This window comes from Nerophis lumbriciformis, linkage group LG24 (assembly GCF_033978685.3).
Source record: "Nerophis lumbriciformis linkage group LG24, RoL_Nlum_v2.1, whole genome shotgun sequence".
In the NCBI taxonomy this organism is placed as follows: domain Eukaryota; kingdom Metazoa; phylum Chordata; class Actinopteri; order Syngnathiformes; family Syngnathidae; genus Nerophis; species Nerophis lumbriciformis.
In genome coordinates, this window is record NC_084571.2 from 27,600,001 (window position 1) to 27,612,632 (window position 12,632).

The window sequence follows — 12,632 nt, forward strand, 5'->3', positions numbered from 1 at the left end:
ACGAAAACCTCCACCCTTGGCACTGAGCTTCCTCGCACACGGGGAGAAGGATGCCAACATGGCCTCCAAGGCGCTCCCCGAGGGGCCTTTGAGGGGCTCCTGCTGCAGGTTGTGGCCCCCCCAAAGCCTGCACGTTTAGCTCAAATCTGCCCCAATTAAATGAGGACAAAGCAACAAGCTCTATATGTCTCATTTAAACACATAAATGCATATAAATAATTCAATTAATATGGGAAATAAAGGAGTAGCACATAATCGCTTTTTGTCATTTTATTTCATTTTTTAACCACACAGTTGATTGAATACAAAGTTGAACCATGGAAAATAAATAAATAAATAAATAAGCACATGGAATCCCTTCATGACTGTTCACATTAATTACATAAAAAAACCCAACAATAATAAATAGATGTGCAGAATGATAATTTAATACATTAAAATAATACAATAAATAATACAGTGCAATGGTTCACTTGGTAATAAAATAACAAAAAAGAGAGAAAAGTGTATTTTTTTTAAGTGTGTGTTGTCATGTCTGCTTTTGCATAGATGCCAAACAACAACAAAAAAAACGTTATTGTTCTCTGCTAAATTAAAAGCAATGAAAACACAGAATGTACACAGGAGGAAACTTTTCTTTTTTTTTAAATGTCTCCTGTGTAAAAGTGGGAAAACTGCAAACAGGCATCAACACAAATACAAAGTACATCTTTTTTTTTTTTTTAAATAATAATGAAAAAAAAAAACATGATTACTTTAAAAATCAACGTGGTGTTTCATGTGCGCCCCTTCCCGCTCGTTTCCCTGACCATTGCAAAAAAAAACAACAAGAAGGGGAATTCTGGATGAAGTTCAACAAAACTCACGTCTTGATTCCGATAAAAGTGGTCAGATTGTGGCTAGTTGTGGAAAAAGGCGTTGAGTTCTTCGTATGCGGGGGCTCGTTCGGGATGTAAGTGCATGTCGTGGTAAGGCAGGACGTTTTCCGAGTGAATGCCGCTCCGGGCCCCGGAGGAGCCAAACACCAGGTTGTGGGCGCCGCCGGGCCTGGAGCCGGGCAGGCCGGGGTAATGCATAGAGTAGTGGTACGCCTTGTCGTTGTCGGGAGACGCCGAACCCTGGTGCTTGAGGGAAAAGTTGCCGTTGATGGACAGGGGCGGCGGGCTGAGGGGCGCCTCGTACTCGGGGCTGTTGTACTCCGGGGACGCGCTCCCGCCGTACACCGGGTCGTAGGCCGGGCAGTAGCCGTGCGAGCCCAGCGGGTGCGAGTTCGAGCCCTGGCGGCAGTGGGGGCTGGACAGCCGGGCGCACTGGTACGGGTATGAGTGCATGGAGAAGGAGCCCGAGGCGTAGCGGGCGCCGTCGGGGCACGGCTGCTCGGTGAGGAAGTTGCGGGAGTTGAGCTGCAGGCATCCGGCCACCAGGTTGGTGGTGGGTTGCGAGAGACCCTTACACAGCGTCTGCACGTAGGACACCAGGTCGGGACGCTTCCCCGAGCGCAGGATCTCCGACAGCGCCCAGATGTAGTTCTTGGCCAGGCGCAGCGTCTCGATTTTGGACAGTTTCTGCGTCTTGGAGTAGCACGGCACTACTTTGCGCAGGTTGTCCAGCGCGGAGTTCAGGTCGTGCATGCGGGTCCTCTCGCGGGCGTTGGCCTTGACGCGCCGCATCTTGGAGCGCTCGATGCGGGCCTGCGTCATCTTGCGCTTCTTAGGGCCCCGCTTCTTGGGGCGCTCGCCCTCCGTGTCCTCGCCGTCATCGTCGTCCTCCTCCGCATCGTCGTCTTCGTCGTCCTCGCCGGCGTGCTCCGAGTGCGTCCGGCTGTCTCCCCTCAGGTCGTCCATGTCGTCCATGTCGTCCTGGGTGTCCGGGTCGGCGTCGTCGTCTTTCAGTTTGCCGTCGTCGCCGTCGCTGTCTTCGGCCCAGCCCGAATATTTCTGCACGTCGGGCAGCAACGAGGGGTCGCTGAAAAGCCTCGTCAACATTTTAGATCTGGGGAGGGGGGGGGAGCACAAAGTGAGTCGGAATGGACACAGAACCAGAACATCTATTATAGACAGACATTTAGGAGACCCTCGCTAACATTCGTGTAACCGGCCGTGTCCTCTAGCAAGGGTTTGCGGTGGTGGTGGGGGGCCTGGGGGGGGGGGTCCCACCGGCAAGGGCCAGCACTAAAAGTCCCATGAGGGATCAGGCGGGAGGGAGGACCCCCCCCCCCATCCACTCCTGGCTGCATTCCAACACTATCTTCTCACTGGACAGCCTTCTTTTAATCTGATTTAATTAGGACTATCCATTCAATCACCATTTTATGAGAATTAAACTCATATAAAAAAAATAGGTGTTCTTAATAGTGAAATTTTCTGTGGATAAAATGTGGATTATTCCTGTTAACACAACACCACGTGACCTATATAGGCAATAACAATTTCCCACACATGAAATCAAATTAAATAATTAGATAAAATTATATAATAAATATTTGTATTAAACAATAAATATAATTAAATAGTTTTCCCCATGAATTTTTTTTTTTTTAATCTTTTGCATGCACAGGTCAGTTAATAGGCTGCAATTGTGCCTTAATTATCTTTAGAGGTGTGTTTGCGTGTGTGTGTGCCAGGGGCAAAATATATATATATATATTAAATCTCAACACACTCGACTGGTTTTGCGGCAATTAAAACGCAGCCAACGTTTAATTACCAGAGCGTGCATGATGCAGCGTGTACATTTACACCAAATGCATTTCACACTTAATTCGCTGTGCGAAAAAAAAAAGAAAAAAAAAGGCGCTAAGCTTTTTTTTTTTTTTTTTTTTTTTTTTTTTAACAGATGGAAATGTTGCTTGTAGGCTTTTAGGGCTCGTTAAATATATACTCAATGTGCCGGGGGCCAACAGCAGCAGAGACATTACGTTTAACGAAGGTGTGTCAAGATTTAAAAAAAATAAAAAATTAAAACACTAAATTTGCGCGCACAAAGGAATCTGTTATAATTGTAAAATCTCGCACAGTTATTTGCATTTTTGATGACCTTTGGATAAAAGTTTGTTTAAAAAAATTAATTCGATAATGGAAATGCGCGTCTATAGGCAAGAAAAGGTGCGTTCAAGTACCGTTGGTGATAACGGTATTCAGGACTCACCTGGGTTGGAGCGCTTCTCGCGGGGATGTTTGCCGAGGAGGGAGGGGGGCCGGGTACTGGGGTGGAGTACCAAAACAGGACAGGGGGAGAAGAAGAAGAAGAAGAAAAAAAAACAAAAAACCTTTTTTTTAGACCATCTTTAGGGAGGACCGAAGCGTCGCTCCGTATCGGCGTGCAGGTGCAAGCGGAGCTCTGGCTCTTCCTTCACTGGCGTCGCTCTCTCTCCCCCCCTCCCTGAAAGAAAGCGCGCGTCCTGCAAGCGCGGGAGTGAGAGGGTGAGTGTGGGAGCATGCATGTGTGTGCGTGATGGAAGAGAGAGAGAGAGAAAGAGAGAGAGGGAGGTTATACATACCAGCTATGAGGCTGCGATGCCAGCGCCCATATGGCTGCACGTCACCGGCAAAAGCCATCACATGAGGGCCCTGTGATTGACATGCGCCCGTATTCGGGGAGATTTGGCCTCCCTGGAGGGGTGGAGAGAGAGAGAGAGAGAGAGAGAGAGAGAGAGATGAGAGAGAAGGTGGAGGATGAAGATGAGGAGGAGGAGGGCTTCGCCATCTGTCACCGCACTAGTGCTGCACAAAGCCAGAAAAAAGGCAGCAAAAACAGACAAATAAAATGGTGGTGCAACAACAACCCCCCCCAAAAAAAAAAAAAAAAAAAAAAAAAATGTTGACCTCCTCATTCTTCTTTTTAAAAAAAAAGTGTCCTCTCTGGAAGCCATGGAAGCATGAAGCCAACTTAAGTGCAGTAAGCTATTAAATCATATTAACACAAGCAATTAATCAGTTAAGCATTGGGAGAGAATCATTCTGTAGGCAGCTTATCCTACAATTACACCAATTAGGTCCATAGGTTCATCCTGCACTGCATCATGGGGGATTGGGGTGGGGTGGTGGGGGTGGGGGGGGGTGCATGCATTATAAGTGCATTAAGGCCGCCGAGCAGAAGGCATATTGTTTATTTATTTAACTAATTGGATCAAATTTGCGCTTCCAGGCAGGACCGATCGTCGTTTGTTCCGACTGACCCGCAAAAAAAAAAGATCCCCCCCGCAAAAAATACCCGTTTAGGGGAAAAAAGGGAAAAAAAGAGCAAAAGTTTTGGGGCAAGGTATACGTCACAGACAACAGGGACGTAGTTAACTCTACGTTTATATATATGAAATTAGAGATGTCCGATAATATCGGACTGCCGATATTATCGGCCGACAAATGCTTTAAATTGTAATATCGGAAATTATTGGTATCGGTTTCAAAAAGTAAAATTAATTACTTTTTAAAACGCAGCTGTACGGCGTGGTACACGGACGTAGGGAGAAGTAGAGCGCCAATAAACCTTAAAGGCACTGCCTTTGCGTGCCGGCCCAATCACACAATATCTACGGCTTTTCACACACACAATGCATACTTGGTCAAAAGCCATACAGGTCACACTGAGGGTGGCCGTATAAACAACTTTAACACTGTTACAAATATGCGCCACACTGTGAACACATTTCGGGAGAACATCCACACTGTAACACAACATAAACACAACAGAACAAATACCCAGAACCCCTTGCAGCACTAACTCTTCCGGGACGCTACAATATACACCCCCCGCTACTCCCTACCCCCCTCCCACCTCAAACCCGCCCCCCCAACCCAGCTCACCTCAACCGCAGTGCCATGTTGGCATTTTTTTCCATAACTTGAGTTGATTTATTTTGGAAAACCTTGTTACATTGTTTAATGCATCCAGCGGGGCATCACAACAAAATTAGGCATAATAATGTGTTAATTCCACGACTGTATATATCGGTATCGGTTGATATCGGAATCGGTAATTAAGAATTGGACAATATCGGAATATCGGATATCGGCAAAAAAGCCATTATCGGACATCTCTATATGAAATATATATATATATATAAATAAGAAAATATAATAAACAATGGAATGGAGTGTGACGAATCCAAAAGTGTGGCTATGTGTAGGAATTGACTGCTGAGTGTTACCGGGAGTGTTGAGTGAGAGACGGAGGTTCAAGAGGGGCAAGACAGGCTCGGAGGTCCAGAGAACGGGGAGGAAGTTGGGGGCAATAGAGAGGCGTCGAAGGTCCGTGTCCGGGCGGTAGGTCGAGATCCAAAAAGCAGCCAGAGAACCAGAAGGAATACGGGGAGGGGAGACGAGACACACATCTTGTGACGCGGGAACGGAGGAATTGCTGCTGGATGACGACAAGGAAAACACGAGACAAGTGAACACGGCGGGGAAGAAAAGACAGAGAGAGCATAGAGCTACATAGATTCGGCTTACTGCATATGACAGGTCGCTACGTTCTGGCCCAGGATGCAGGTTTGCACTTGCTTAAGAAGGCAGGTCCTCTCATCAGCGACAGACGTGTTGATGGCTGATTGATTGAATGCAGCTGCTTGCTGCAGCCGGAGTGACGCGCGCTCTTAGAGTTGCGCTCAGCGCAGCGCACAGATGAATGCACACTGGCGTGCGCCCGGGCCGTGACAAGGTAGGGTGCAAGTCCCATGAGATTTTCCACGTTGGTGAGGTCATATGTTTTTTTTGGTGATAGTCGCAGACATAAATGTCTTTTTCAGAAAGTTGCGGCAAAAAGTTGGGCTGTTTTTTATATACAGTATATAGCAGCACGAGGAACAGGGGTTAGTGCGTGCGCCTCACAGTACGAAAGTCCTGGGTTCGATTCCTGAGCTCGGGGTCTTTCTGTGTGGAGTTTGCCTATTCTCCCCGTGACTGCGTGGGTTCCCTCCAGGTGCTCCGGCTTCCTCCCACCTCCAAAGACATGCACCTGGGGATAGGTTGATTGGCAACACTAAATTGGCCCTAGTGTGTGAATGTGAGTGTGAATGTTGTCTGTCTATCTGTGTTGGCCCTGCGATGAGGTGGCGACTTGTCCAGGGTGTATCCCGCCTACCGCCCGAATGCAGCTGAGAAAGGCTCTAGCACCCCCCCCCCCCCCCCCCCACACAACCCCGAGAGGGACAAGCAGTAGAAAATGTATGTATACATATATGTATATAAGATGAATGGATGGAAGGATATATTGCATATAAGTGTATATATATATATATATATATATATATATATATATATACTGTATATGTGTATGTATATATATATTTTTTTGTTTTTTAAATTTTTATACTGTATATATATATATATATATATATATATATATATATAGTGTATACATATATATATATATATATATATATATATACACACATTATATTTATATATACACACTATGTATATAATATATATATACAGGTAAAAGCCAGTAAATTAGAATATTTTGAAAAACTTGATTTATTTCAGTAATTGCATTCAAAAGGTGTAACTTGTACATTATATTTATTCATTGCACACAGACTGATGCATTCAAATGTTTATTTCATTTAATTTTGATGATTTGAAGTGGCAACAAATGAAAATCCAAAATTCCGTGTGTCACAAAATTAGAATATTACTTAAGGCTAATACAAAAAAGGGATTTTTAGAAATGTTGGCCAACTGAAAAGTATGAAAATGAAAAATATGAGCATGTACAATACTCAATACTTGGTTGGAGCTCCTTTTGCCTCAATTACTGCGTTAATGCAGTAATTGTTTCTGTTTCCTGGATCTCAGGAAACAGAGTGGACCGACACCAGCAGATGACATGGCACCCCAAACCATCACCCAACCATGCAAATTTTGCATTTCCTTTGGAAATCGAGGTCCCAGAGTCTGGAGGAAGACAGGAGAGGCACAGGATCCACGTTGCCTGAAGTCTAGTGTAAAGTTTCCACCATCAGTGATGGTTTGGGGTGCCATGTCATCTGCTGGTGTCGGTCCACTCTGTTTCCTGAGATCCAGGGTCAACGCAGCCGTCTACCAGCAAGTTTTAGAGCACTTCATGCTTCCTGCTGCTGACCTGCTCTATGGAGATGGAGATTTCAAGTTCCAACAGGACTTGGCGCCTGCACACAGCGCAAAATCTACCCGTGCCTGGTTTACGGACCATGGTATTTCTGTTCTAAATTGGCCCGCCAACTCCCCTGACCTTAGCCCCATAGAAAATCTGTGGGGTATTGTGAAAAGGAAGATGCAGAATGCCAGACCCAAAAACGCAGAAGAGTTGAAGGCCACTATAAGAGCAACCTGGGCTCTCATAACACCTGAGCAGTGCCAGAAACTCATCGACTCCATGCCACGCCGCATTTAACGCAGTAATTGAGGCAAAAGGAGCTCCAACCAAGTATTGAGTATTGTACATGCTCATACTTTTCAGTTGGCCAACATTTCTAAAAATCCCTTTTTTGTATTAGCCTTAAGTAATATTCTAATTTTGTGACACACGGAATTTTGGATTTTCATTTGTTGCCACTTCAAATCATCAAAATTAAATGAAATAAACATTTGAATGCATCAGTCTGTGTGCAATGAATAAATATAATGTACAAGTTACACCTTGTGAATGCAATTACTGAAATAAATCAAGTTTTTCAAAATATTCTAATTTACTGGCTTTTACCTGTATATACTGTATATGTATATACATCATATATGTGTGAATAGTGAATTATATTTATATAGCGCTTTTCCTCTAGAGACTCAAAGCGCTTTACATAGTGAAACCCATTATCTAGGTCTTTAAGCTACATTTAAACCAGTGAGCGTGGCACTGGTAGCAGGTGGGTAAAGTATTTGGCCCAAGGGCACAGCAGCGGAAGCGGAAATCGAACCTGGAACCCTCAAGTTGCTGCCACGGCTGTCAAATGACTCTTTTGTCACATGTTCTTTTCATTCAACTCCATTGCGGCAATGCTCGTGGGTATTGAGGCATAACAAGTGTTTGCTGGTTTGTTCAGGGTCCGAGGGAGAGTGTGGCTCAGGTGTGAGGAGTGCAAAAAGAAGACGAGCTAGTCCCGTGTCCTTGTGTGTGTGTCTGCTTTGTCTGTCCCAGTCCTGAGATCTCTATTTAGCGCACATTAGTGGAGTTAATGTGGGAGAAATGACCACCACGTCCAATTTGGCTCGACAAGTCGCTGCGCCGAGGGACTCGGCGGATTGATACGAGCGACCAGATCACGTAGCACGCAGACGGGGACTGTTTTGGTGGATCATGGGGGTCATCCTGGTGGTGTGTGTCGAGGAAACCGTGATGATTCACTAATGTGTCCCGCCCCTTTTGGGACGGAAACCTGGAAGCCCACCAACTAACCTTTGGCAGTGTGTGTGTGTGTGTTCTTGTATTTCTACCCTTCTTGAGACACCAGCAAGGAAAAGTACCTTCCATATGAGGACCGGTGAACAAGTCAGGACATAAATCATGGTCCCAATACGGAAAACCATTGCATCTAATAGAGAATGTCTCATTTGTAACCCTGGTGGTTAAATCTATCAAAATTAGGGTGGTCCCTAATTTTTTATTTTTTTTAAAGTGCTGCCCTTCTGGTCAACATATGAAATAACAAGTGTGTGTAAAAATGTGAAGTGCTCCCCCTCTGGCCAACATATGTAATAACAAGTGTGTGTAAGGAATTGAAATGTGCCCCCTTTGGCCAAAATGAATTTAAAAAATCAAATAAATATGTATACGGAGACATACTGTAACAACTTGAAGTAAATAATGAAGATTAAAAACCAATTAGAAACAAAACTTAAAAAAAAAAAAATTAACAAAAAGCAGTCTTTTTCTCACGATGTGTCGACTTTTTTCTTATAAAATTGGGAACATTTTCTCATATTCTTTCTGTTTCTGTAACATATTTTTTTTTCTCGTAAAATTATTACTTTATGTAAAATCATTACTTTTTAATGCAAAATGGCGACATTTGTCATTAAAAATTCTGACTTGTATCACAATATTACCAACTTTTTTTGTTGTTCTTGTAAAATAGTGACATTTTTTAAGTAGAATTGTGACTTTTGTCATAATTTTTGCCGGCTAAAATTACGATTGTTATTATAATATTGCCAAAATTTTAAAGTTTTCTTATAAAATTTTGAACTTTTGTCGAGTAAAATTACGACTCTTTTCATAAAATTGCCAACATTTTAAGCTTTTCTTGTAAAATTGCGACTGTTATTGAGTCAAATTCCAACTTTTATTATAATATCGCACAAATGTTCAGTTTTTCTTGTAAAGTTTTGACTTGCGTTGCGTATAATGACGACTTTTATTATAACGCTGCCAACATTTTTAGTTTTTCTTGTGAAATTGTGACCTTTTCTTGTGAAATTCCAACTCATTTTTCACAACAAGCTTTTTTATATTTGCATAGTATGTATATATTATCAATACAAATCTTTATATATCTAGAAAGGGTGGTCCTAAAGAGGTAGGCATTTTTCTCAGGTCTCAAGAAGGTGAAAAATACAAGCATGTGTGTGTTTGTAGGTGTGTGTGTGTGGAGGGAGAATAGAGAGGCCTTCATGCCAGCCAAGTCGTGCCAAGTAGAGGAGGGGGAGGAAGAGTGCATAGGGGGGCGGGGCGTCTCCATCCAGACTCCCAACAAGTCCCAAACAACCTTCGAGTCACCTCGCCAAAATAGATGCTAAATGTCAACAGCGTGACGTTCGCCAGCATCGAGCTGCAGGCGAGCGCAATCAGCGACGAGTAGGGGGAGGATGAGGAGAGATTTGCGGATGCTGAGAAAGAAGCGCCCATGTAACAATAGGAAGGGGATTGATATGGCCCCATTTTTCGCGGTTTACCTGACACATGAAACGTGACAAATTTGGGATTGGGAAGATGCACAATCTATCTTCACCGCTAGACAACAGTAGTGGGTCCAACTTTGACCACCGGGTCAGTTGGTATGTAGAGTGGCGCTCTCCATCATTTCCAGCAGACTGCATTGCAAAATGATTAACACCCTCACGTGAAATTACCCCAGGAATGGGGCCATATGAATCCCCTTCCTATACTATAACATCTGTGCTTCCGCCAAAAAGATGCCAAACGCTAACCATACCGCCGCTTCTCTGTTGAGGTGAACGCAATTGTCGAACAAAATGTGCTACTCAAACTTTTACACAACCCAAAAACACCTATCGGTATCAAAATATTACACTGGAAAGAAAACAAATTGTAATTTTAGCGGAAAAAAACTGTCAGCTCAAATTTACACCGATTTTTCTGTAAATTTAAAAATGGTACCATTATTATTTTTACAGAAAGTTTTGTCAACTGAGTTGCCAGGTTTTTACTGTAAAATCTACAGTTGTCTTTACAGTGCCTTACAGTAAATGGAAAAGCGATATTACTTAATTTTACGGTACAATTCTTTCAACTGAGCTGCCAGTTGTTTTTGTTTACTGTGAAATCTACAGAAAAACGGTAAAACTTTTATTTTTACAGTAAAATGTATTAATTAAAATTAAATTAAAATTAAATTAAATTAAATTAAAATTATTTTCATTTTAGCTAAGTACCGTGTGACTTGTTGAAGGGTGGACTAGCAAAGTAAGATTTTCATTGTACGGCAAACTGTCTGTTTTAACTGTGCATATGACAATAAACAATCTTCAATCTTGAATCTTGAATCTTGAAAATATTGGCCACTGAGCTGGCACATTTTTTTCTCATCGTGAAATCTTCAGTAGTCTTTACAGTGCATTACTGTAAATAGACAAATGGATCCACTGTGAATTTCTGCAGTAAAATTCTGCGACCGAACTAACATGTTTTTTTTTTTACCGTAACGTCATTGTTTTTACAGTGCATTACTGTAACTGGAAAAATGCCCGTTTTTTGGGGGGTTTTTTTTTGCTACTGTAAAATCAAAAAATGGTGCTGCTGTTATTTTGACAATAAAATTCTGGCAACTGAGCCAGCACTTTTTTTTTTTTACCCTAAAATCTACAGTATCCTTTACAGTGCATTACTGTAAATACAAAAAACCCACTGTTAATTCTATTGTAAAATTGTGGTGATTGAGCTGTCATTTTTTTCCGTAAAATATACTTTCATTGTTTTTACTGTCCAATACTGGTAATGGAAAATTGGTAGCACCTATTTTTACAGTAAAAACCTGGCAGCTGAGCGACCAGTTTTTTGGGTTTTTTTTTACCGTAAAATCTACGATTGTTGTTGTTGTTACAGTGCATTACTGTAAATACAAAAACCGCGCAAATGTTACTTTTACAGACATTTCTGGTGACTAGCTGCCAGTTTTTTTTCTTCCCTGTAAATGCTATGGTTGTTTTTACAGTGCATTACTGTAAATGGAAAACGGTACAGTTTAAAGTATTTTTACAGTAAAATTCTGGCAACAGAGCTGCCAGTTTTTTTTTGTTTTTTTTTAAACCATAAAATCTACGCTCGTTGTTTTACAGCGCATTACTGTAAATTGTAGAAACGGTTCCACTGTTTTTTTACAAAAAAAATTCTGGCAACTGACTGGACAATTTCTTACTGTAAAACCTACTCTTGTTATTACAGTGCATTACTGTAAATGAAATAAATTATTCCACTTTTTACTGTACAATTCTGACCTTTTTTTTTAACCGTAAAATCTATGATTGTCTTTAGAGTGAATTACTGTAACTGGGGAAAAAAATGGTACCACTCTTTACTCAACTAATCTGCCAGTTTTTTACAGTAAAATCTATTGTCATTATTTTTAGAGTACATTACTGTAAATGGAAAAACCGGTGTTTTGGTATTTTTACGGAAAATTCTGGCTACTAGCAGTCATTTTTTTAAAATGTAAATTAAATGGTTGTAATTTTTACAGCTCATTACTGTAAATGGAAAAAATGGTACCACTCATTTTGAGAGTAAAATTCTGCTAACTGAGCAGCCAGATATTTTTTTCTGGCTACTGACTGTACATTTTTCTACCGTAAAATCTGTTGTTATTACAGTGGATTACTGTAAATGGAAAAAATGCAACTGTTTTACTGTAAAATCTACTCATTTTTTAAATTATTTTTTTTTACAGTAAGAGAAATGTTCCCACAAAATGATCCAAGGCTTGCTTTGAATGAGCTACAGCAGTGATTCTCAAACTGTGGTACGGTACGCAAGCTTCATCTAGTTGTACGCCAAATAATCACTTAATTAAATATTCAAACACAGTGTTACTGTTCGAACTGTGTGTACTGTCACAGTGGCCGACAATACAAAATATACTCGTTAAACAAAACCTCTGCCTTGTTTCTAATGACTACCTAGGCCTACTACGCTACTATATTTTAATGTGGGTCATTATGGTGGTACTTGGAGAGCCAAATGTTTTCTGAGGTGAACCACTGAGCTACACCTTTGAGACAAAGTCATAATGCAGTGCCAAGAATGTCACAAGTCACTGCATTTTGATGCATTTGAGCGCTGAAATATCAATCAATCAATCATCCATCCATCCATTTCCTACCGCTTATTCCCTTTGGGGTCGCGGGGGGCGCTGGAGCCTATCTCAGCTACAACCGGGCGGAAGGCGGGGTACACCCTGGACAAGTCGCCACCTCATCGCAGGG

General features: G+C 42.0%; 1 protein-coding gene across 1 annotated transcript in view; it reads right to left on the reverse strand.

The window, feature by feature from the left end:
- Positions 1-255: 255 nt before the first annotated feature.
- Positions 256-12,632, reverse strand: part of neurod2 (neuronal differentiation 2) — a 36,059-nt gene continuing 23,682 nt past the window's right edge. The window contains 3 exon segments of the mRNA XM_061981908.1: positions 256-1,992; positions 3,496-3,569; positions 3,571-3,611. Of these exon segments, the coding sequence (XP_061837892.1) occupies positions 900-1,992; positions 3,496-3,569; positions 3,571-3,611 (1,208 nt within the window). The 3' untranslated portion in view covers positions 256-899.